Raw genomic sequence first — 26,747 nt, 5'->3', positions numbered from 1 at the left:
AGGGAGTCAGCTCCTGCAAATTATCCTCTGACCTCCAAACATGTAGTGTGGCATCTGCACATTTCCAATAAACAAACAAATAAATATAGTGCACACCCCCCAATAAATAGGTACGTAGATGAAGGCATAAATAGTGCACACCCCCATAAATAAATAAGTAAATAAATAAATAAAGCACACTGCAGTAAATAAATAAATGTAATGAAAAGATGGAAAGAAAATACTCCCAAATGAAACGAAAGGGCCCCAGGCGTGTCCCCCCACCTTCATTCTAAGGAGACCTGACATCTGCAAGTGGAAGGTTTGTAATATGGATCCTTACAGTGGCTCTGCAGAAGAGGGCATGTGACTCCCCAATGTGTTTGACATGGCCACCTTATGCCCCACCGCCACCCTTGCAAATCTGGCTCTGTGGCTTTGTCTTGGGCCCACTAAGTACGTCATAGCCTGACTCCTGCTGCTCTGTTAGCCATATCTTTTCCACTCTTCTGCTGCCCGCCTCTCACACTATCACAGGTGGCTGTACCAGAGTTTCCCTGCTCCTGCTGGTAACACCTCTCCTCAGTTTTTTTTTTTTTTTGCACGACTGCCCCCTCATCATTCCAAGCTTAACTTAAATGCTACCTCCTCAGAGAGCCCCTCCCTGACCAGTCTAAGAAAAGCTGCTTGCTCCTCCCTGCAGAGGCAAGAGTAGGAGCCGAGGAAACCTCTTCCCCTCTCTATGCTTGTAGCTGGAGCATTGAATCCCAACAGGCCTCACCTACCCATCCCACATGTCACTCACTCTGTGTACACAGAAAACTCGGCACACACACGACATTACGGTGAGGCATACACTAGACTCGTGGCATACAAAACCCAGCCCCCAGTCGCATGCACACAGTCCTACATGCACATGTATGGCATGAATAGAGCATCACGTCCACACACAGTGAAACAAACATGCTGGCATAGGACAAACACTCGCTCTATGGAGAGGCTGCGCTCAACTCCAGTCTCCCCCCACCATACCCCCCAACTCTCTATTTGGTTAGCATCTGCCCCCGCCCCTGTAGCCGGGGAAGAAGGAATGTGCAGTGACCGTGTGGCTGCTGTGGGCTGGGGCATAGGCTGCACCCCCACCACCTGGCACGATGCTCCGGATTATTAGTTCCTGGTAATTTAGTGCCCTTGTACAGAGTCGATTTGTGCCTTTCATTCCTAATTGATCTAGTGGCTGTTTAAATGGCAGCAGGCATCTGTTGAGAGTAGGAAGGTTCATAAGGCGCAATAATTCATAACGCCGTCTGGAATTTGCCTTTCATGGCCCTCAGCTAAACCACTGCAGGGCTCTGCTTAAATTACAGCCACTGAGGCTTTCTTTGGTATTCCACTCAGGGCCAGGAGAATCTTGCATTAAACTGGGATCAGGTTAGATTAGACCATAATATGCTGCAGTATTGGAGGCTGCAAATGAAGACTTATACTGGAGTTTAACCCCTTCACCCGATGTTCTCTTTGTCTTCCAGCTGGGTAGATAAATTCACCCATTGTTTTCCCCCTGTCAGCTCCTTCCTGGGTACAACGGAGATTTCTGGCAATTTTGGGATGCACAAGAACAAACCTTAAACATTGGCCCTCTCTCTTGCATACAGTACGTAGCCCTGGGGCCTAGGAGTTTATGCATCAGCTCTCTAAACAAGGATCAGCCTATCCTGCACTTGAGTGGAAAGACCTAGGCAGGATGAGACTAAGCCTTCCGTGTGTCTTTCTACCCGCAATGTTTAAGATTCAGGGTGGGACAGACATCAGGGCTCCCCCCAGCCTACTGATGGATGCTGAATTTTCTGTGCTGTCCAGAGGCTTAGCTCTGCTCTCTGTGCATCCACCTGGGGAGGGAGCAATGTCTCCTCTCCTTCTCAGGACTCAACTATGTTCTTCAACAAGGTGGTCATTAGCCACATGTGACTATTTACATTTGAATTAATTAAAATTCAATAAAATTAAAGATTCAACATCTTAGTTGCACCGCTTATATTTCAAGCGTTCACTGGCCTCAAGTGGCTAGTGGTTCCTGTGTTGGTCCAGCACTTGTTCCTCTTCCTCTCCCACGAAGCGATGCTACAGAGAAAATAAACCAGCAGATGCTGTGGTGTCAGGAGTTAGAGACAGGCCAGGAGATGCAGGTGCTCTCTTGGAAGAACAGGGGAGGCAACTGGGGTCCCCTCTGTTCCAGCGTCAACAACCTAGGCACACACGGTGGTATGTGCTTCAAAAGTAAGTGGGATGTGTGTTCATGGATGCAAACACACAACATTCATGTTTGACAAATGTCTGTGAAGAATCACATACTTCTGCTCCTCTGAATATTCAGGAGTGGATAGATAGGTCTGATTCCTGATTAAAGTCTAGGTCGCTAGGCAGATAATAAAGAAGAAACCCAAGAGAGTTGGGAGAGAGGTATGAGGCAGTGGAAGCCAGGGAAGCTTCCAGCAGGTAATGATCTCTACACTAAGATTCGTATATTTATTTAGTTAAACATGTCTGCTCATATAGACACACACATAATTTATTCATTGATTCAGTCACCAGCTATTTTTTAAAGTGCCCACTGTAAGTATAGATGGCAATATTCTTGGGTAGGACAATCACTTACAGGGAGACTATCCTGGAGGAACACATGTCATGATGCAAATAGCAGTTCAATTATAGCTGTGCTAGGATTTGGTGACGGAAGTGCAGGGGGGAGTTACAAATGCAACTGATTTCTGATGAAAATTGAGTCTGCCACAGACATGGGCCTATGTGGGTGAGTTTGGGGGCTCGTGTATTTCACCCTGTGTATACATCTGTTGCCCTCAGCTGGCTTCAGATTTTGTGTTCCTTTTGCGTGCGTGCGTGCGTGCGTGCGTGCGTGCGTGCGTGCATGCGTGTGTGTTTCTATAATGGACACATCCAAGACAAGGTACTGACCTAGATGGCGCTGTGGATCTTAGCTTTCATGTCACCTAGCGTGAACATTCACATTCAGAATTCTCCAGATAGTTCCCCCATTTCCTTCCTGGACTCATGCTGAGTTTGAAATGAACGCGGACCTCTTTGAAGAGTTATATAACCTCTCCATTGCAGCTTATGTGACCACAGGGAAAAGGTAGGCACCCTTTGAGGCCCCAGGAGTGGGTCCTTCATTCCAGAGATCAGAATGCTGCCACTTTGGCAGACCCTGGGGACGGGGACATTCTCAAGGAGTTGGACCCTGGGAAAAAAACAGTGATGGGACTGCTGAACAGGGAGCCTGGTGGCTTCTCGGCCGCACCGGCAGCCTGGTCTCTGTGCGCATGTGTGAGTTCTTGATGTCCCCGCAGGCACCCTCTTTTCCCGCTCCTGACGCTGCTGTTTGAGAAATGTGAACAGGCCACCCAGGGCTCAGAGTGCATCACCTCCGCCAGCTTTGATGTGGACATCGAGAACTTTGTCCACCAGCAGGAGCAGGAACACAAACCCTTCTTCAGCGATGACCCAGAACTGGACAATCTGGTAAAGACCCTCTCCCCTCCATCCCGGCTCGAGTCTTCCCACCCTGTGATCCCATCCCAAATATTCTAAAAGCGTTCCTTTCGTTAATTGGTTCAACAAGGCGTTTTGAGTGTCCACTATGGAGCAGCCACCGTGTGAACTGGTTCATGGTTGAGGACCAGTTCCCAGTATTTTTAACTGAGATTCTAACTGTGGACTTTGCTATCAGTGTTTTCTCCATCTCTACCTCTGGTGGCACCGGCATCTGCACATCCACTTTACAGTTCAAACAAGTGGAAAAAGGAAGGAATAGCAGCCAGGATGCCAAAGGTTTGCACAGAAAACGGGTGGCTATGTGCTACGGTGGTTGGCAGAAGAGGCAGATGTGTGAGGGTAAGAGGCATGTTCAAGCATGTCGATATGGAGAAAGACCTGGTCCTGCTAGGAGATTTAATGAAGGTTCTGCCCTCTTATCGGATACTCTAGGTCATACCTCCAAATAGTTTGCTACTCAGATAAGCCCTACGTCCTATACAACGCAGATCCCTGGACTGCACTATGGAACTGTGGTTTTGTAGATTCAAAGAGAGGCTGTGAATATATATTTCCAAGGCAGTTGCCATCTTTACCTTTGGCAGCTGCCATGTTAGACGGGATTCTGAAGTCCTTCTCGAGTCTTCGAAGAGGGGTGGTTGGCAAGGCCACTGTGCTGCCCGTCATGCTGGGTAGTCTCCTGGAATTATTACCTGATTTGCTTTTTCTGTGTATGAACGGCCTAGATGATCACAGCAAATTTGGAAACTCTGCAAATCTGCTCCTCAATGTAGACTCATTGATTGACGGTAGGGCTGGCCTCTTCTGCCCAGAATTTAGCTCCCCCAAAAAGAATAGAGTTAGGGAATTATAAGTAACTACAAAAGAAAGGACAACTACATGTTCTTTCTCACACACACACATGCACACACATATGAGTACACACATGTACACACATTCAGTACATCTACAGAACAGATAAATGACTTTGGTATTATTTTGGACTGACAATTGCTCACATTGCTGCTGCTCTTGCTGTCCAATGCAGCACTCTGTGAAGTCTAAGATGCTCCCAGTAGAATCCATGCTGGCCCAGAGGTTTGTGGTATTGTGATGATTTAAAAGTGCAATGATTATTCAGACATGGAAGAAGTACTTAGGCCTGCTAAGGACATTAGTGGAAGCACGGAAAGCTCCCAGGTCTACTTCTGCTCATCCCTGGTTCTTCCCCTTCCCTAGCAGGCAGAGAACCCTGGCCGCAGTCTCTAAGATTCCACTGTGCTGGTCTTCCAGCTGGTGGAGGGCCAGGCTAACTTAGTCCTGCCCTGCTCTTCAGCTAGTTGGAATTAGAAGAGTCCTCGATTTGGAAAGGAAAGCCTCAAATTAGCCTCAGGCAGCTGTGGGGCAAGGAGACAGCTCTTTCTAAAAGTTGGGACATACTTGGGAGACGGTAACTGTGCATGTGCACACATGTGATGTGTGCATCATCATTTATCCTCTGTATGACCTTGATGACCGAACCCCTTGGTGCTCAGTTTCCTCATCTATACAGCTAACTATACCTATCTCATGTGACGGTGATAAATTAATGGAAGGGCTCATAGACTTGGCCCTTAAAAATGCTTCGCATCTGAAAAATTCATCTCAATGTGGTACACACTGTTCTAGATCCCCAGCCTTACCTCCTGGCTGTCAAAGACACAATATGGTCAGGAGCTTGAAACGTTTAGGGCAGGGCAGGGGAATCCAACAGTCCCCTTTGCCAAAAGGAGGAGATGCGGAGACTAAGCACAGGAGCCATCATTAGGACAAGAATCATGTCGCCAGCACAGCCGAGATGCACATAATTAGAAATTAGAAAAAGGTCAGATCCCGTTATTACCAGCTCAATCAGCTGCCGAGTGCCACAGCCAGTTAATTTGGCATCTGTATTTTTTACAACCCCGCACACGTAGCCCAACGGACTGTAACTCTTTCTCCGGACAGATATACTGCGCAGCCAAGCAGGGACATAAAATGAGGGACCCCAAGCAAATGAGCTGAGATAATTGAGAGATTTATTTTTTATATATGTGTGTGTGAGGGCAGCTTTCCTTTGCCCTTGAATATTGACTTTCGTAGATGGGATTGTCAGGAGGGCGCTTGGGTCCCCCAAATCTTTGCCCCTCCGAAGGTCCTCTCTGAACACCCTCCTCCAGACTCTCTCTGACCCTCCCCTGATTTCTCCCACCTTTTGGGGAGCCCCTAACTGTTCTTCCTTCCCTCCCAGTAGCTCTTTGCCTGTCACACCCTCCTGTGCTCCTCACAGTCTCCCAGAGCCTCTTTTCCAGACAAGTCTCCATGGAAACAGCTGAGTCAGCTCTCCCAGTACTGCCCCAAACATCTGAGAGAGGATCCAAGTTAGAGATTTCTGAGGGAGGGAATACTGTACGCTTGCTGCTCCACAGCGTCTCTACTGGAAGGAAAACGTAATTACAAAATTATTGGGGTTAGAAACCCAACCTTAGAAAGGTGTCCACTCTCATCTTGTTTTTTTTACACACAGCGACCCTCACATCCACAGAAGAGAGACCTGGTCTTTGACTCCTGGTTTTGTGCCTCTCCCCTTGGCATTCCACCTCTCCCTGGTGACAATAAAGCCCTCACTTGCACATAAGAGAATGACACCAATAATGTCTCCTTGGAGCCCCCCACTAGGACCGTCCTCGGGTCCATTTCCGTGCCACGGGGGCAGTTTTCTACTCTCTGGTGGTTAATCGGGAATCCCTGGTGAGCCCTCTGGGACCTACTACAATTCCTAAGCCATGCTGGCCTCCAGATCCGACACCCTCCCTGGGCCCAGCAGCCTCTGACTGGCACTTGGTAAAGTTTGTAAAATTTGCAAGTTCCCCAAACCCCTTTGAAAGGTAAAAGCTTTTTGTTTTATAAAGTCTGATTTACGGGCCCCTGGTGCAAGGCCAAGGTTTTATATATTATGCAAGATTTCAAACTAAGGCTGTAAAACGTAAGGTTTCAGTTTCATGCATGGAATTTTTTTATGTGTAAATTTTTTAACATTTATGGGGCACGTTTTAATGAGACTCTGGTGTGGCTCCAGGGACAGATTATAGCTGCCTGACCGCAAAGCCAGTTCCAAAATGGGGCCTCCCAGGCCCCTGGGCCTACTCTGAAGAGGCAGGCCTGGAGGCCAGAGGGTAGGAGTAAGGAGTCACATGAAGGGGCCAGCCCAGAGCTATAGGCCCACAGAGACCTCAGCCAACCCTGATCTGAGAGTTACTCACCTTAGCCTCCAGTCCAGCCTAGAAGGGAGCTGAAAAACCTCAGACTCCAGAAACAGCAAAAGAAATAAGAATATCAATGATGATGATAATTAACATTTATGGACCACTTACAGGTTCCAGGTGCTGTCCTAAATTATTTGCATCTATTATCTTATTAAAAACTCACAAAGCTTAATATTAATATTAACAATATTATCCCCATTTTGCTGGAGGCACTTGCTTCAATTCTCAGACCACCCCCCTCAATATCTCTCTCTCTCTCTCTCTCTCTCTCTCTCTCTCTCTCTTTCTCTCTCTCTCTCTCTCTCTCTCAGAGAGTCCTCTGACACATTTCTAGGAGAGGAGTCAGGTTTTGCTTTAGTTCTTTTCTAACCACATCTCCTTCAATCCTCGGCACAACTGAGAGTCCCTTTTTTTTATTTATTTATTTTGCACTGTTGGAGGTCAATGGCGAACCTCGCATGTGCTAGGCAAGCACTTGGCCGCTGAGCTCCAACCACCCCAAGACCAGCGTTGCTATTATCTCATTTTATAGCTGAAGAAGTGAAGGTGCAGAGATTAAAAGTTGTTCAAGACCTCAAGCAAAGAGACAGAAACCTCTCAGCCTCCAAAGCCTTCTCCTTGAGAAGCTCCTCAGATTCTCATTCAAGCCCAGCAGGGAGCTGTTAAACTCATTGAGTAGAGAGAGAGAGATTAAGGACCAAGTATCCTGTACCCAAGAAGTTACATAGCTGGATTTGAAGAAAGGTTGTCTAACTGGAGAAGTTGAGCCTGTGACTTCTGGTCCCAAATTTTGATGCTGTCCAAGTAAAAGTGCCAGTCCTTGACACAAATTGTGCTTTGGACTGCCATGCGTGGTAGTTTCCATAAAATATCCACTTGTCTGGCAGTCCTCCAGCCCCTGACATTCACCTTTCTTCCCCGTCCCCCCTTTTTATTCTAGCGACCCTGCACTCCCACCTGGCCAGGTCAGGCTGGTGCTGGCTGGAAAAAAATTTCATTAGGGTTTAGCTTTGGCTGCTCCCAAGTAACCCACAGGAAATGTCAGCTCGCACACTTTAGAAACTTCTTCCCTACAAGAGCACCTACCTTCCCAATTTGCAGAAAGAGAAAATGGAAGGAGCTTGCCCCCAAGGCGAGGAATGAAGCAGGCTGTCTGATCTCTGAGCTTCTGTTCCCTTATCTTTAGCAGAGTGATGAATAATCTGGCCTGTATCCCTGAGGTGAAGAGACTCAAATAAGATAATGGAGGGAGAAGCCTTTTGCAAACTGTAAACTTGCTGTGTTTACAGATGTTCCGAGAGACAAGGAGTCGCCATCATCAAATGAACAGGGCAAGACCTACAAGAGGGGCAGCCATTTAGAAAAGAACTTGAAGCTGTGTGTGGCCATTGTGGGGGTGTCAGGACAGGGATTCGACATTTATTAAACACGTAGGTTATGTACCAGAAATGTTTGCAAAAGGATCTTACTCGGTATTCATAACAATTTTAAACTGTAGATATAATTATCATCATAAACCCATAGATAAGGATTAAGCCACATCTCTAAAATGCCCAGGTAACAATAAGTTCAGGCCATCACAGCATGCAGCTTTTTTTAGGAGATAAGGTGTCCCTGCCTTGGGTACTTCAATGTGAGACGACATTTGATTGGCTATTTTGAAAGGGCCACCTTTTGAAGAAGGCAGACTCTTTATTTCAAAACAGAATGGGGAGAGAGAAGCTGGCGAGCTAAAACCTGGGGAATGAGAATTAAGGACACACTCGTTATATATGGTGGTGGTATTCAATTAGTGGCATTCTGGCTGGAGAGATGGCTCAGCAGTTAGGACCATTCACTGCTCTTCTGGAGAACTTGAGTTTGGTTCCCAGCACCGACACTGGGCAGCTCAGACACCTGTAATTCCAGTTCCAGGGGATCCAGCACCCTCTTTTGGTCTCTGTGGGCATCTGCACTCACATGTTCAACCCCTCACACTGACACACACACACACACACACACACACATATTTGGCTTTTCATGATTTACAAAGTACATTCACATTATTATCTGTTGGCCCTTAACAAAATCCTGTGGATTAGAAAAGGTTCCCTATCTCTGTTTTACAAACCAGGAGACTGAGGCTCAGAAAAGAAAAAAAGTCCTGAACCTGTTCACTGCCACAAGGAGAGCAAGCAGTGGGTCTGGCCTCACCTCCAGTTTGCATGGCACCGAACTCCACCGGCTTTCGGCCTGGATATAGTCCCCCTCCCCACCCTCGTGCACAGCATTGCACATCTATTTCTCTAATATTGAAGAGGTCCTACATATTCATTGCCTCAGAGTACCATCATGATTTACTCTGCCTTCTTAAATCTTTAAACCAATTCTTATAGCCCATAAAATAGTAATCCTTCATCTGTGCTTTATCAGACCCCAGGATGTGGCTGCCTTTGGCCCCTGCACAGCAGAACTAGTTAAAACACACTGTGCGTGTATTACACTTGAGCTAAGAATTCTGGGAGTATAGTATATATTATATGTATATGACAATATATATTTGGGTTTTATTTTGCTCAGTTTAGCTGTAGCTTTGCATTTAGTGTAATAAATACATATTGGTCATATACTTAGTGAATAGGGGCCATGTTTGGGAGGAGGTGTGATGTATGTATTTACTTATACATGCATGCATATGTGTGTGTTCATTCGTAAGACTACTTTAAAATGTTGACTTTTAAAAGCAGAATATGGCCAGAGACACCACTCAGTGATAGATCATTTGTCTACCATGTGAGAGACCCTCGTTCTACACCCTGCACTCCCTCCTCCAAAAGTTAAGCGGGATAGGATAGTCTTGCTAATGAAAGATGAGAGAAAGAGGGAAAGAAAAATCAGGAAGGAGGGAGAAAAGGAATGAGAGATGGGAAGGGAGAGGGAAGAATGAAAAAAAATAATAATAGAATTGGTTTTGTTTCGACAAAAACAATCGAGCAATTGATTCAAATCAGACAACCTATCCAGTGCACAGATAAAATTAAAAGAAGAGAGTCATGTTGATGGAGGTACTAGGTGTCCTTGGTGCTACAAAAGGCTGAGCAAGCCCTTTACATAAAGCAAGAGAGATTCGAGTACTGTGTAAGGAAGAACTTCTTAATCAGCACATTAAAAGAACATAAGAGACAGTCCGAGACAATGAGGTCGTCTCCCGGTGGCAGGCACGGCCTGGAAGATGGCTGCCACACAGGTCCTAGTGTGTCTGCATACTCCCCTCACCTGGCAGGCCTCCACTTACCCCAAACCACATGCCCTTTATGCTACCATTGTTTTTATCCTACCTGACTCCTGAGATACCATAGAAGGGCAAATCAATTCGGTCTCAGATATAAGGCCATGAGGCTTCATATTGCCCGCCTGCTGTGTGACCTTGGGATGAAAAAATGCCTGTGGACTTCATTTTCTTCAACTATAAAATGTGAGCAGTAAGAGGACTTGTCTGCAGAGGAGGTTGTCAGGAATAAATAAGGCAGAGCATAGAACGGGCTTAACCCAGAGCCAGACATACAGTAAGAAGTACTCCATTGTTCTGCCGATCCACCCACAAATGTCTGCCATGCACCTCATAATATGCTGATTATTCTAATAGACACGAGTCAAGGCCTTCCGGGCTGAAGTCTTGCAGAAAATGTAGGCAAGAACAAGTCTTTCTCAAGTTCCTTTCAGTTCAAAGTACTTATATTAATATCACCACTTGCTCCTTGTTTGTCTGTCCCAGCTTCATGGAAGTGGCATCCGTAGGATGGGACCTAGTGACAGAGCCCTGTGTAAAGCTTCTGTCTGTGACCCCCTAATTCTGATTTGGTACTTCAGAGAGAGAGAGAGAGAGAGAGAGAGGAGAGAGGAGAGAGGAGAGAGGAGAGAGAAGAGGAGAGGGAGGGGGAGAGGGAGGAGGAGAAAGAGAAAGAAAAAGAGGGAGGGAGGGAGGGAGGGGGGAAGGGGAGGGAAGGGGACAGGAAGAGAGAAGGGGGGAGAGGGAGGGAGGGGAAGGGGAGGGGGAGAGAGTGTATTCATGTGTACATAGGTGTACATGCATATGGAGTCCAGAAGACAACCTCAGGTGTCATGCAGACATCTTACATTTTGAGACAAAGGCGTCTTATTGTCCTGAAGCTTTCCAATCCAGCCAGTCTAGTTGGGCAGCCATCCGAGGGGGTCTTCTGTCTCTGCTCCTTATCACTGACTTTTATTACAAGGAAACCTTAAACACCACACTCAGCTTTTTCAATGCGACCTGGCAATCGAACCCATCCAACGAGCTTCAACGAGCGCTTTACCACCTGAGCTGCCACCTCCGCCCCCTTGTTTCATTTCGTATTGTCCGAGCTTGTCCCTAGGCATCGTGAGGCTACCAAAAGCTGGGAGGTTGACACTAGAATCCCCCACACACTGCCCAAGTCAACGTACACACAGATGTGGACAGGCAGCAACCCCTTCTACAGTTTTATCCTATTTTGCTATAATTATAAATTTACATGCAATTGTAAGAATGAGTCTGAGGGCTCCAGATTCCCTTCTTACATAACAGAGCACAATTTCACAGGCAGGAACAACCTACCAATCTCACCCAGATGTTGTCTATTTTTCCCTGCACTCACTTGCATGTACATACATGTGTGTTATGTTCTGGGTGGATTTGTTACGTTTGGATTCATGTAAACATGTTACGGTCAAGGGAGAGAGTAAGGTCTTCCCTCTTTTCTTCACTCTATCCCACCAATCACTAATCTGTTCTGTCTCTAAAGCTTTGTCATTTTAAGGATGTCCTGTAAATGGCACTGTGCTGTTAGTGTGTATATCCCTTTAAGACTGGTTTTTCTCTCATAGCATAATTCCCTGTGATTCATCCAAGTTGTTGAGTTATTAATAGTTCAGTCTGTTGTATTGCCGAGTTGTGGTCTGTGACATGGACATACCATAGTGACTTCATGCAATCCATCTGTTTCCAGTTTAAGGCCACTTGATATAAACCTACCAGGGACAGCTAGCCGCTCGTGTATAGGAGAGAGAGAGAGAGAGTGTGTGTGTGAGAGAGAGAGAGAGAGAGAGAGAGAGAGGGGGGGGGGGAGGGGGAGAGGGGGAAGAGGGAGAGAGGGAACCTACGTTTTTATTTCTCTGGAATAAATACCCACAAGCTGCTGGGTCGTAGGATAGTTTGGGTGTTTTGTTTGTTTTGTTTTGTTTGCTTGTTTTCGAAGCAGGTTCTCACTGTGTAGCATTGGCTGTCCTAAAACTCAGTAGATAGCCCAGGCTGGCCTTGAACTCACAGGGATCTGCCTGCATCTGCCTCTCAACTGACGTTAAAGCGTGCACAACACCCAGCAAACACGCTTACTTCTATAAGGAACTGTCACACTGTTTGCAGTGACTATGCTGGCATTTAAGTCCCACCAGCAACGCACAGTGATCCAGAGCCCAGTTGTTCTGCCAGCATTTGGTGTCATCCATTTCTAACTGTAAGTGTGCATGTGTGGGTGCAGAGATTTCTCGCTGTGGTTTCTATTGGCATCTCCCTAATGGCTAATGACATTGAACGTCTTTCAATGTGCTGATTTGCCATCTGTATACGCTCTGCAGTAAAAGGTCTGATCACGTCTTTTGCCCTTGTTCTAATTGGGTTGCTCGTTATTCTACCATTTAGTTTTAGGAGCTCTTTATATAGCGTAGGCACGAGACTTTTGTCAGATATGTGGTCTGCCAGTATTTGCTGCCAGTCCACAGTCTTTTCATCTTCTTCACAGGATCTTCTTTGTCACTGCAGATTATTTGGGTTTTGTTTTTCTTTGTTTGTTTGTTTTCATACAGGATCTCTGTATGTATCCCTGGTCATCCAGGAACTCACTGTGTAAATCAGGCTGGTCTTGAACTCACTTCTGTGAGTTCTGTCAGCCTGCCTTGGCCTCCAGAGTGTGGGGATAAAAGACATGCATCTCCATGCCTGGCAGTTTCTTCTTTAAGAACAAATATCTTTAATTTTAGCAAGCAAATCATTTTCTATTTCTAGATTATGGTTTCAGTATCAAGTGTAAGATTTCTTTGCTAAACCTTATATGCCAAGATTTTCTTCTCTCTCTGTCTCTCTCTCTGTCTCTCTCTCTTCTCTTTCTCTCTCTGTCTCTCTCTGTCTCTTCCTCTCTCTTTTTTATTTTGTTTGTCAAAACAGGATTGTTCTTGTATCCCTGGCTATCTTGAAACTTTCTCTGTAGACCAAACTGGTCTTGAACTCAGAAGTTCTCCTGCTTCTGTCTCTCAGTGGTGGGATTAAAGGCATGTACTATCATGGCTGTTTTTTTTTTCCTTTTATCTAAAAGTGCTACAGGGGTTTTTTTGTCTTATATTTAGGTCCCTACTCCATTTGAATTCATCTTTGATTAGGTGGGGAGTTCAAATTAAGGTTTAGGGGTTTGCGTTTGCTTGTTCGTGGATGTCTGGTTATTCCTGCACCGTTTGAACGATCCCCTGTTAAAGAACAATTTATTTGTCACAATCCATAACAATGTGTGTGGACTCCCCCATCACTCTTGGGAAATTGTACTAAGGAACTAATGCAGAAATAAGAGCTACACACATGACAAAATTGTGTGTGTGTGTGTGTGTGTGTGAGTGTGTGGTGTGAGTGTGTGGTGTATGTGAATGTGTGTGTGTGAGTGTGTGGTGTGTGTGTGAGTGAGTGTGTGTGTGAGTGAATGTGTGTGAGTGTGTGTGAGTCTGTGTGAGTTTGTGTGTGAGTGAGTGTGTGTGTGAGTGAATGTGTGTGAGTGTGTGTGAGTCTGTGTGAGTTTGTGTGTGAGTGAGTGTGTGTGTGTGTGTGTGTGTGTGTGTGTGTGTAGACCATACCAAATGCCTAATAAATGCTTAAGTGAATGTTCTACCCTTGAGTTAGATCCACTTTGTCCTCTAGCCTCCTTGTGTAACTTTTTTCTAAATAAAACTGAACATTTGAATGTACTATAAGTGGCCAGCAACAGGAAACTAGTTAAATAAAGCATACATATGGACTCATATGTGACAATTGAAAATAATTCTCATCCATTCAATATTTATTCTATGTAAATAAGGTAATGCTATGAGCCAATTAGATGTCACCCCTGCCTTCTTACAGCTCTCGGTCCAGAAGAAAGAAAGAGAAAGCACTTCTGGCGCTTAGAAAAGCATACTTGATGAGCTAAGGGGAAACCAGACAGCAAAATTGTATGTGTAAGTCTCCTGGAGATTGGTTAAAGTACATGCATGTAGGTCAGCCAGATGGCTGCACAGGTCAAAGCACTTGCTGCCAACCTTGAGTTCGATCCTGTGAGCCACATAGTGGAAGAGGAGACCTGACTCCCACAAGTTATCCCCTGACCTGACCTCCGCATAAGCACCTTGGCGCGCGCGCACACACACACACACACACACACACACACACACACAGAGAGAGAGAGAGAGAGAGAGAGAGAGAGAGAGAGAGAGAGAGAGGGAGAGAAGCTTAAAACATACTTTTAGGGTAATTGGATAAAGATTATTGTTTTTTTGCATCCTGCATTTTCCATACTTTCCATATATTTTCTCTTATGGCAACAAGAGAAAAGTGAGTTTGGTGGTACATGCCTGTAACCCTGGTGCCTAAGAGGTAGATGCAAGAGGATGATGAGTTGAAGGTCATCCTCAGCTACATATTGAGTTGGAGACTAGCCTGGGCTACATAAACCCCTGTCTTAAAACTTGATGAAATAACACAAATGAAACAAACCCCAATTTTAAAAAACGATAACGGGGTTGGGAATTTAGCTCAGTGGTAGAGCGCTTGCCTAGCAAGTGCAAGACCCTGGGTTCGGTCCCCAGCCCCGAAAAAAAGAAAAAAAAAAATAGCGACAGCTAAGGAGAGTGCTCCAAATTCGAAGCAGCTTCAAGCCATGTTAGGGTCAGGGATGCCGGTTTAAAGAGGTCCTTGTGCAGTAAGGGCATGGAAAACAGACAGACAGTTGCTACCCCATGCCGGGCTAAGTCGTACTGGATTACTTGATCCATCAGCAGGTATCATCAGAGTAAGGCAGCCCATATCACATGAAGCACACAGAATATAAATTTAAGAATAGATCATGTCTGACCTCTGGGACGTTTCCAAGAAACTCTGACCTCTGTCTTCCTTGTGTTTGCTTAGGACTTCATGCTTTAGAGTGTGCCGAGGTCCTTCCCCGTGGTCCCTCAGCAAACCTGTAAAGTTGTTGGGGAGGGTCTAACGTTCCCATTTATTAGACACTAAGCGGGCATGGGAAGCCTAGGTAAGTTAGTTGCCCAAGGCCACATAAACAATCTGTGGTAAACCTGGAGCTTGAATCTGGACTTGTACTGCTGAAGTCAGTGCTCTGCTCAGAACCACAGCTGCCTCCAGAACAGCTGTGCTAACAGAGGGCTTAGAGCCCATGGATAATCAACAGAGTCATATGGAGACTTTAGACATGTGGATGAGAGCCCCAGCGAGGATGGGCTTTCCTCCTCTGAGAGCCTGGGGCGGGGGGAGCTTGACAGGGAGGGGATGTGATAGAGACACCTGGACTTATAGCTCTTCCTCTCCCCAGATGGTGAAGGCGATCCAGGTCCTGAGGATCCACCTGCTAGAGTTGGAAAAAGTCAATGAACTCTGCAAGGACTTTTGCAACCGTTATATCACCTGCCTCAAAACCAAGATGCACAGCGATAACCTGCTCAGGAATGACCTCGGGGGGCCCTACTCCCCCAACCAGCCCTCCATAAACCTTCACTCACAGGTAACACACAGGGATGGGCCAGGCATGCAGAAAGGTCTAAAGGATCTCAGTTACCTGGCCAAAGCAATTTGAACGATAGGATCCTTTTACAATGAGGCCTTTCTCTCTCCCTTAGGCAACACGGGCACTTGTTTTTTTATTTGCTTGTTTGTTTATGACACGATTTTAGCAGGCAGCTTAGGTTGGCCTCAAACTCTTTTAAAGATTTATTCATTTATTATGTATAAGTACACTGTAGCTGTCTTCAGATACACCAGAAGAGGGCATCAGATCTCCTTACAGATGGTTGTGAGCCACCATGTGGTTGCTGGGAATTGAACTCAGGACCTCTGGAAGAGTAGTCCGGTGCTCTTAACTGCTGAGCCATCTCTCCAGCCCTGGCCTCAAACTCTTAATCCTGCTGCCTTAGCCACCATACCTAGCCAGCATGTCCCCTGTTTTACATCGACACCCACCTGCTAGAATGTGAGCATCCCCTAAATGACCATATCTAAGACAGAGTCCAAAACATTCCTGGCTCCCTACTCAAGACATTGTAAGTAGGTGAGCCCTGGTCTGTAAAGGAGAAAAGAGACCTTCCTAGCAGACAGTTTCAGATGATAGATAGCCCTCCTGGCAGTCTCCTCCAACGGGCATTAAAATAGCTCTTGGTAGTCCTGGAAGAAGGCTCCAGGGAAACTAGTTCTTCCCCCAAATTCTGCCCACCTGGTAGATAAAGACAGATTCCACAGGACTGCTCCTCCCTCCTCATCCTATACCCGTGTACTTGGTACCTCTCCCCCACTAAGGTTCAAGGCCACTGAGAAATTCACCTCACAACCAAACTGCTTCCAAGATTCCCCTGGCACCCTCATCCTAGGAAATGGTGCCTGTTGTACACGGTGTCTCTCCAGGACAGAATGTGTTCTCCAAATCCATAAACTGGAAAGGCTACCTGATTATTCTATGCGCTGCACTTGCTGACATCTACATAGACTACAAGCTCACAGCATGTTTCCCTCTCAGCAAGTTCCTGAGATCCAGAAAACATGCACAGATGCCCCCGGGAGGCTCCCAGTAGCCTTTGTCTTGCTAATTTTGATCATAAGGGATACAGGTTAACTTTCTAAGGGTGAGCAATGGGGGCTACTGTGAAGGTTACCTGAAAGGCTGTGCCATTCATTTTAGTTATATAAGGACTCAGGTTGGCAGAGGGGAGGGGAGGGACAGAGTTTGCACATTGTGGACCCCCCCCCCACACACACCTTCACAGGTACACTCAGTATTGCACCCTTTCCAGCTCGCTGGGCTCTCTGTGGGGCTTGATGCTAAGAATGACATAGGACACGGGGCAAGAAGTTTATTTCCTCCTTATATTGCTTAAAATCACCAAATCACTTTATTATAGATCTAAAAACAGCAGCCTTGGCTTCTGCTTGCTAATATTCTCTTGAAATAGACTCATTCCTTCAGAGTCTTATTGTACTTTCCCTTATGATCAAAATTAGCAAGAAACTTGCATAAAAGAGGACAATAATTGCTCAACGAGCATCTCGTTTGTAATTTATTAGTTTCTATTATTGTGGGTTACCATGGTGACGCTGCGCAGCCCCGGTGACGGGAGAGATGTAAGATAGGAGCTGAGGAGGCTGCGAGGCCTCACCAAATGGAGATGCACATTTTTATCAGTAATTTTCATGAAAATAATAAGTGAGGAGTTAATGAGATGGAAAGCCATCCTGTGGCTATTGTGAATTTTTTTTAAAGTGTTGATCTAATTAGAATGCATCGGTCAGGAAAAGTAATGAGGATTTAGTGCCTCACAGAGATGTGAGGATCATATCAGAAAATTAGCACAAGTCTTTGGAAATAATCAGGTCCTTGGAGAGGCCCTGGATTTCCCCTCCTGGGCCCTCCGACTCTACCTTGAGCTCTCGAGTTAGGGGGTGTGTACCAAGGTAGCGGGGCGGAAAGGGAAGGAGGGAGGGGCTGGAAGCTCAACAACCACTGTGGCCCCTCAGGGCTGGAGGTCTGTGTGAGGCTGACAAGCAATGCTGAAGCAAGCAGGGGTTTGCAGGGAAGTGGAGTTTGTGAGGGGAAAGAACGTAGGCTCCGGGTGATTCAGGTGTTAGAACTGCAAAAGCCAGACCTCTCGGGCTTGCTGGCCCGGTGCCTCTGAGCTTTGAGGAAGGAGACAACGTCAGATCCCTGCCCGAGAGTGAGGTTGGCCCTAGGGTAGCCTTTGCAGAAAGGCTCTGATCTCAGAAAGAGAAACTCAGGCAGTTGGGAGAAAACAAAGATACAAAAAAGGCGGGGAGGGGTAGGTTAGAGGTGGGGACAATTGCAGGAAAAACACATAGTGAGATATTCCTATTTGTTCCTGTCACTTCCTCTGCTTGCTGCCTCCTTCCCACCTGTCTCCCCCGGCCATCCCTCAGTCCTGCTCCACACCTGTGCTCCAGTTACATTGCTGCTACTGGATTTGTCCTCCTGAAGACCCAATTGCCATCAGGACTTTCACGTTCGCTTGCCTAGCATTCAAGACCTCATAGGTCTAGCCTCCGCTTCCATTTCTGAGCTACACTGCTCCAGGGAGCACAACCATTTTTCCACGCTTTCATGTTGAGGAAACATGTCTCCATATCGAACCCCTCTTCTCTACAAAACCAAGCCAGTCTTTTCCCAGGGGCAGTGTCAATGCTGCTCTCCTACAGAGGTCCCTCTGACCCCCTTCTATAGTAGTCCTTCCTTCTCTTAGCTGATGGCTAATCATTGAGGCAGCAAATGTTGCATAGGACGTTAGATGAGAAATTGTGTATCTTACTTTCCAGTCCTAGAAAGCACATGTTGTTTGCATTGACACAGCATTTTATATATTTGAAACCACCAAATCACTTTGTAGCATATCTAAAAACAGCTACCCATGCTTCCACTCGCTAATATCCTCTTGAAATAGATCCATCCCTTCAATATTGTTGCCTCGTGGTGCCAGCTGTGACTGCGATGTCTTCTGAAAGATCCAGGGCCAATGGGCATTGGTTGAAAGAAGTAACATGGAGTGGGGGTGGGGGTGCTCAGGGGCATGCAGGAAGAGAGGAGGAGGAAGAGGAGGAAATAAAAGAACTAAGAGAAGGAGAAAGAGATGGTAGCATCATTCAGGAGGGAGGCAGGGGGAGGCTGAAGGATTGTCAGAAAGGAGCAGTTAAGAGAAAGACACAGAAAGACCCTGTCAGGCAAAAGCAGGAAATGTGAGGCTGGGGTGGAAAGAAAGGAGGAGGAGGGACAGTGGCCATGATGAGACCAAGATTGTGAATGGAGTGAAGAAATAAATGGCATCCTGAGGGTGTGATCGGTGACTTTTCACACCAGGTGGAGGTAAGGGGAGGTGCTCCAGCTTGGAGGATTTGCCACCTAAATGAGCGTGAGCTTGTGCACGGTCTGGGTATGAAGGCGATGATGGTGACTAGGACTTTCTAGGCATTGCCCTACTGTCATTGAACAGTATGGGTGGGGTCTTGCCTGCAGTCATTTAGGAAAGAGTTCCTCACCATCCTAAGGACTAGGACAAGAGGCTTAGTTAATATCGGTGACAATCTTAGGATCCACCATTGGGAGAGGAAACTGAGTAATGGGTGACTGTGTGCATGCATGTGTATGCGTGTGTGCGCGTGAGCACGTGTGTGTGTGTGTGTGTGTGTGTGTGTGTGCATGCGTGCCTGTGTGCGTGTGCTCGCTCATTTGTCATGCTCCAACCTTAATCTCCTCCAGCCTGAAATAGCTACCCCAAGTGCTAGTGTGACCTAAGGAGGGGTGCTGCGCCCGGAACACGATCCTCTAGCTTACCATCCCAGCTGCCTGCCAGCTTTGTTGTAAACTGCTGGCTCATGGCTTTCCCTGAGTGCTGTTTACAATGCCTAGTGTGGCAAAGGAGGAGACATTTTTGTTTTCCAATTGACAGCCTATTCCCAGACACTAGGTTGTGCCTTCCGCTCACTCTGTGGGATTTGGCCTATTCCCAGCTTGATCTTCCATTTCTATTTGTCAGTTTTCTCTGAGTGGGTAAAACCAAGGTGGGGATGTGTTTTTACCACACAGAGGGTGGAGGGCTGGGGTGGGCAGTACTCAAGTGCTTCGACTGGCACAGCACACTTAGATGTTTCCACATCCCCAGGAATCTATCCTGTCTTGCCCCAAAACAGCGTGTTGCACCCAGGCATGCTGCAGAGGTAACTTCCCCACCACTACACTCTAGACTCAGCTCTGGGTTCTCCCGTCCTTTGAGAGCACTAACTAAACCATACCACTAGAGAGAACCCAATTCTTGCCTCACTTCAGGGCTAATTTGATCTGAAAATCATCCCTCTGTCTCCATGGAAATTTAGAGTCCGCTCTAGTACAGGGACCAAGATGTAGTCTCATTGCACTGTCAGTCATCTGGGGGCTGTTTACTGTCTTGGGTCCTGGGAGAAGCCAGGTGGATATTTCACGGGGAGCTCCTAATTCTAGAGGAGTGAGCTATGAGTCTCGGATGAATTCTGACAGGATGATACTCAGACCTGGACTGCTGAGAAAGACAGGAAAGGGGAGAGGAGGGGCCTGGACGAAGGGGTCTTGGGCTGAGCACGCTGTGTGTGGCTTGAGATCATCCTTCTTTCCCAACAGAGAGCCAGGCCTGAGGCCCAGCCAGCACAGGGCTCATGGCCAGGTCCATTTCTGCCCCCAAACACATTGAACAAATCTCAGGATGGAAGATTTTGCCCGTCGTAGCAGAAGAAGCTGCAGATTCATTGGCCAGGCTTCCTGGGGGAGGTAGCCTTTCAGGGAGGCTTGGGAGAGTTAGTGGTCCATTGGCATCTTTAGAGGTAAGTGTTCCCAGGGCAGAAAGAAGTCCGAGAAGAGACTAGGGAATAGCGTTTTAGGATCCCTGGAGAGCAGAGGACAGAGAGCCATTCATTCATGCATCATATATTCACTCAAAGATTCATGGAACCTGCTATGCTCTGAGGACATAAAGGCGGATATGACACAGTCTCTGACCCTGAAATGGAAATGATGGTACATCTTGAGACTAAATTAATGGGAGGGATATTTAAAATGTTTATCCTTTTAAAAAATTATTTTGTGTGATAGGGAGTTTTGCCTGCATGGATGCCTGTGCATCCCATGTGCACAGCACTCACAGAGGCCAGAAGACGTTGTCAGATGCCCTGGATCTGGAGTTCTAGGTAGTTGAGGGCTACCTGTGGGCACTGGAAATCGAACCTAGGTCTTCTGGAAGAACAGGTTGAACTCTGAACCACTAAGCCATCTTTTTCCAGCCCTGAGGAGATATATTTTGATGTTGACTATTATAGCCAACTGCTGGTTATTTTAAGGAGAAATAGGGATATATGCAAGAGGGTCAGTGCTAGAGACACATTGCAGGGCGAATTAATCGGGCTTTTATGGCTACAACATAAACTGGCAAGAAAGGAGCCCCTGCAGCACGGAATGAGCTCTTCCTGTCACAAACATAGTGTACACCAAAAAAAGTGTCTATGTATGACATTTAATTTATCCCTCACAAGGCTTCAGATGGACTTTACATTTCCTTTTGATGCCCAAGGAAGGAGAAAAAAAAATGAGACTGACCCAACACTACACACTAAGTGGCGAAAGTATGTATGGTTACTGTAGAACCTATGTTCTTATAATATAGTTACACACAAAGGAGAACAAGGTTTCCCGCCCCAGGTTAGGCACGCAATGACTGTAACCCAGGGACACAGAGGCTAGAGGTGACATAATGGGTGACTGTGAAGCTTGAATTTGGATTTGGTGACTGACCGGAAGAGGGGGAAGGAAGTATGGAGCAAGCACAATCCTCATATGCTGGGCTTAGTAGCCCATAAGTAACCAGCTCTTAGCTCCGGGACACCCCAGCAGCCTGTGGAAGGCACCGATGGCCCATCTCTCCCTCACAAGGGTAGGCTTCTCTCTGACACGCAGCTCTGCTTTTCCAAAGTTACCCGGGAGGTGGAAGGCAGTACGATCCAGTCACTCCTGCCAAGGCCCTAGGATTTCTGGCCCCATGCTTGATCCTCTTGAGGATGTGACCTGTGGCTTTCCAGATGAGGTGGGGACATCGGGAGTATCACCACTTAGACAGGAAAGCAACACCCCAGACCAAGGAGGCAAGAAGTGGATTTGTGCTGCCCGACTCGGCCACAGCAGTAGAGCTGTGGCTTCGGTTGGGCCTCAGAGTGTGTAGTTCTTGCTGGGCGGGTGAAACCTGAGAGCCCCACTCGGTGCTCCTTCCGGGAAGGAATGTTCCTTAAGAGCAGCAGCTGCTGCTTGTCCCCACAGGCCTGGACTCCCTTTCCCTTGAGGCCAAAGCCCCCAGCTGGGGTGGAACAGGACAGGATTAGATGGTTTGTTTATGTGTGCGTGACTTCCTTGCTTCTCCTCCTCGGTCTAAGGCTGGACTCTGGCTGTGATAGAACAATGGGACTCTTCCAGAAAGGGTGTCTGGGGACAGAGGTGACCTCCTCAACCACCGAGACATGCCTACAGCCCAGCCGGACCACAGATCTATGAAGCATCTAGCCCGCACTCCAACGTGCGCTAGGCACAGTGTCAAAGGAAGAGCCAGCCTTCTTTTCCTCAAAAACCAATTCCCAAGCTAAGACAACAGACATCTGCACAAGAGGGAACCTTTCTGTGTGCTCTGTGTGAGGTGATAGGAAGTATGGAAGGGTCAGGACTGTCCATGCCCATGCCTAGAAAGGTGGGACAAGCTCTCCAGTGAAAGTGGACACTGAAGTGCTCTCCCCCTCAGGCCAAGCAAGTAAGTCTTGGCAGAAGCCATCTAGGAGGGGTTGGGGAGCCAGTCTGAGGCTATGGATCTGCAGAGACCCCTAGTGGCCAGGGCAAGGATGACAGGTTCTGGGCCCTGTATCTGGGTCCAGTCCCTTAATCCTTTCATTGGAATCCTTGAGACCATCATTGGCTTTTTTTCTTAATCCTTAGATGCAAGAAATTTTGCAAGGTCATCCAGTGTATCTCCCTGTTTCAGGGACAACCTAGTAAGATAACATTTCCAAATATTTCAAAATATAGTCAAGAGGAAGGTTTCCATCATTTCTTTTTGTCACACTTCAGTTTTTTACCCCACTGTATGTGTGTGTGAGTGAGTGCATGTGTATGTGTGCATGTGTATGTGTGCCTATGTGTGTATGCATGAATGTGAGCATGCATGTGTGAGAGTGTGAGTGCCCGTGTGTCTGTGCACATATGTGCATGTGTGTGAGCATGCATATGTGAGAACGTATATGTATGCCTGTGTGAGATTGCATGTGTGTGCATATGGGCATGTGCATGAATGTGTGAGTGTGAGCATGCATGTATGTGTGTGTGTGTGAGAGAGAGAGAGAGAGAGAGAGAGAGAGAGAGAGAGAGTGTGTGTGTGTGTGTGTGTTTCCCAGAAATCTCCTCTGTAGGTGGAAAATAACTTTCTGGGCATCTCAGGCCCTTTCCCTATTAAGAGTGAAATCAGAAATCTCAGGAGAGGGACAACTCTTCCAGCTGACATCAGACCACAGATTTTATAGTTACAATCAGCTTTCATGTGCCCCATTACCCCAAGAACACACTCTCAAGAGCCATCCCAGAGCTCCTCTTGTTTCTTAGTAAACCCCTTTCTCTGAAGAAGTCATCCTTTTTGTTCCAAAAATGAGACTTGGAGTAAAACCGATGACCACTGATGTCTATAAGATGATCACAGGGGTGAGGGCGTTGCAGGTGGCACATGCTCCCTGCTTTTGTAAAGTTGCTGCTCCCCCTTGCCCAGCCCCTTCTGAGGGACTCATTGCCTCTCCATCTCAAATAAATGGTGTGGGGGGGTGTTCTAAACCCCCTGTGGAGCCCGGGCTTCCGGTGGCTCTCCAGAGTTCTTGGGCTGGACGAGCTGCTTTCAGTGGGACGTGAGACTGGATGCTGGAAGTGTCACTTACTCTGTGACCACTGTGCTTCTCCGCTCCCTGTGGGTGTCCCTCTGTGAGTGTACACAGCAGCTGCCTGGGTCTGAAGTCAGATAAGCCTCCAGGAAGCTGTTGAGGAGACAACAATACCGTGTATTTAGCCAATAGATTCTTCCCCAGGGCTTTCACCGCTGCCACAGTGGCTTCTTCGAAAAATGACTGAGACTGTCCGTAGAGAGTCAGAGCTGCCTTGTCGCCGTTCCACGAAGCTACAGACGAATGTGCAACCTGACATCATTGCAAAGTGGAGTCTTTGCCCTCTTCTGAGATGGGGGCTCTACTTAGATTCCTGAGGCTCAGTGCCAAGTTGCAGGGGTACGTCAGACGAGACCAGTGGAGGCATATGACAAGGTCTGTTCTGTCCTGTCTAGGTGTGCAGCCCTGGCTCAACTTCAATGACTAAGTAAAGAACACAAAGTCTCTGGGGCTTTGAGCACAGGTTTAACCCCTGCTCTGCCACTCAAGCGACTACGATCATATGAAGTAGGAAATAAATCATTAGACAGCTAACGGTGCTGGGAAGTGTGTTTGCAGCAGGACCTGTGGATCTAACTCCAAAGTTGGCTTCCTCTGTTAGCCTCTACCATACACACAAGGCTAGGAGACCTATAACTATTTAAGTCAGGCAGGTCTCTTCCACTCTTTGGATTCTAATCCTTTCAAGGAAAATGTGCTGGTCTCTCTCTTGTTGACCCTGTAGGGTGATGGTGATGGTGACATGAAATCAAGGGTCAGATTAGCATCCTTCAATATTCATGTGTATGGTGAATTGGTAGTCTTCACATCTGTCTGAAAGCTTTGAAAAATAGATTGCCGAGGGTCTGATTTGGTACACCTGGGTGGACTGGAGAGACGGCCCAATGGTTAGGAGCATGTGCTGCTCTTGCAGATAGCCTGAGTCCATTCCCAGCAGGTGATTCACAACTGCCTATAACTCCAGCTCCAGGGGAAGCCATGGCCTCTTCTGGGTTTTGAGAGCACCTGCACATCATGTGCATGTAACTGCACATAGATATGCACATCCACGTATAATTCAAAATAAAATATATCTTTTTAAAAAAAAAATCCTAGGCCTCAGGAGGTTTGTGAAGCAGCCCTGCTTGCCGATGTGGGAGATGAACACCAAATGCAGAGAGGCCAGCCCTTTGCTTTCTCTTGCTTGCCCCAGCTAAGATGTTGCCAACCCTAGCCTTGCCTGCGGTCTCTACTCCTGAAGTTTTCCATTCTATCCCTTTGCTGGTGTACTTTGGCTGCTTCGTAGCACCTCACAGCCAAACAACAAGAGAAGGGTGGAGAAGAGTAGGGGAGAAAATGATCCAAACCAGAACAAATATTCCCTTTAGTTCCCCAGACCAAGTAAATGGGGATGGAGGCTCTCCAAGCCACAGGGTTTGAGTAAGCTAGTGAGGTGTCCAGGTAGGGCTCTGTCTTTGGCTACAAAACTGTGTGTGCACTACCTGAATCCCAGAAGGCATATTTTATACTTATGGTACTTTTCTTTGCATTGTCCTAACCATGCTGGACACTTCAGGGGAAGAGTGTCTTGGAGAAGTCTTTATATTTAAGAGTCTCATTTATCTCCACCCTTATCTCCACCAGCATGGCTGACTCCAAATGAAAGATTATTGAATAACTACTTCCATTGGCTTTAGACCTAATGACACTGGGGTCTCCTTCTGTAAAATCTGCCTTATAAGTTCACTTCTGCTTCAGCCATCTTTAGTACTAGTTCTGTCCCATGGGAATAGTTGTCTTGGATGCTGGCACCAGATCTCAAGCCTCAAGTCTGGAAACTCAGGCTTTGAGAGCTCCTTGATGCTAGTTTGAACCAACACTGTAATGAAGGATGGGAGGCAGGCCTCCAGAAGGGTGCAATGTGATTCCCAAGAGGACCTTCTTCTTTATGCTGTTCCTGGACTTGGGGTTGTTTTCATCTTCCATAGGTAGGATTCAAGGAGCCTCTTGAAGTCCAAACTAGGTATTCAGTATTTGTGGCTGATGGTAGGGGAGAGCTGAGTTTGATTCCCATGGCTGCCAGTCAGTTGTGTGACGTTGGGTGAGCCAGCAGAACCTCTGGACCTTATTTTCTTTCTTTTACCCCCTCAGGATGTTGGTATGTGCGATGGCTTTTTGCAGCTTCTAGGCTTCTGCATGCCAAGCTCAGTCTTAAAGTCCAGCTGTGTGGCTGGACAGATCAAAAGAGGACTCTCACTGGTGGGAAGCTCTCACAGAGGGGGGAAGCCAAGGCAAGAGCTGCCCTCGCCCTTCCCCAAGGTCACCAATGCCAAGAAGAACTTAGAATAGAATTGAATCCTCTTGCTTCACCCTCCTGGAGAAGCTGATCCAGACACCCCATGGGGCAGTGGTTGGCATAGAGGACTGGGCCCCAGGCCCTGGTCCTGCTTATCTATAGGTTTTGCTCCAGCACCCCCTGGACCAGAAATGTAAGAGTGGTAACTTGGGAGGAGACACAGAGGGGGATTCAACAGCCGGAGACTCAAGGCAGACTCAGAAATGGGTGCTATCCCCTGTTTCCCTAAAGGTGTTGGTGACTTGTGTGGTGCCACAGTGGAAGGAACAGGATTGTGACTGTACTCTGTGACATTTTCCTTTCATTTGTAACTACCAGTAGGAAGTTGTTGGCTAGAGCTGTCTTCTAATCATGGGTATCTCCTCAGTCCAGATTCCAAGCTCCCCCTGAAGGCCACGGACCCAAGCTTCTTAAAGTCCTGAAATAAAAGCAGAGAAGTGGATCCATCCCCACCCCATGTTTACTTCATTTTCATGGCCACATACCTGTCTCCAGTTCTTTACTACTCCTGTCTTATTATCCCAGCCTTAAGCTTTGAGATGTGGGCCTTAGTGACCGTTGGATTCATTTGGTTCATTAACTAAATCAAGCTGGGTATTCTGATGGGGATCTGAGGCTGGGAAGAGCTGAGAGAGGCAGGCTGGGCTGCCAAGCTTCCCTCCTGTGTACCTCATCGCCCTCGTTCCTGCTCTCTCCAAACCTAAATACACCCATCTCTGACACATTTAGTTCCTCTTTCATAAATCTTGTAAGCACCCTGCCACCGTGCACAGGTGCCCAGAAAGTAGGGTGGGCCCATTGCTTCATCCTGAAGACCTGAAGCTAAGCCTTCTTCAGGTGT

The 26,747-nt window shown here is 47.1% G+C and overlaps 1 protein-coding gene across 14 annotated transcripts in view; it reads left to right on the top strand.

Moving 5' to 3' along the window:
• Positions 1-26,747, top strand: part of Pknox2 (PBX/knotted 1 homeobox 2) — a 262,954-nt gene that overhangs the window by 215,951 nt on the left and 20,256 nt on the right. For 12 of the 14 annotated variants that reach the window (XM_087563654.1, XM_087563647.1, XM_087563649.1 and 9 more), the window contains 2 exon segments: positions 3,345-3,516; positions 15,410-15,598. In XM_087563654.1, coding sequence (XP_087419780.1) covers positions 3,345-3,516; positions 15,410-15,598 — 361 coding nt within the window. 14 annotated transcript variants of the gene reach the window in all.

This window comes from Rattus norvegicus, chromosome 8 (assembly GCF_021556685.1).
Source record: "Rattus norvegicus strain SHRSP/BbbUtx chromosome 8, alternate assembly SHRSP_T2T, whole genome shotgun sequence".
Lineage (NCBI taxonomy): Eukaryota > Metazoa > Chordata > Mammalia > Rodentia > Muridae > Rattus > Rattus norvegicus.
Note: the sequence above shows the minus strand (reverse complement) of the source record. Positions and strands in the feature narration are given on the sequence as shown.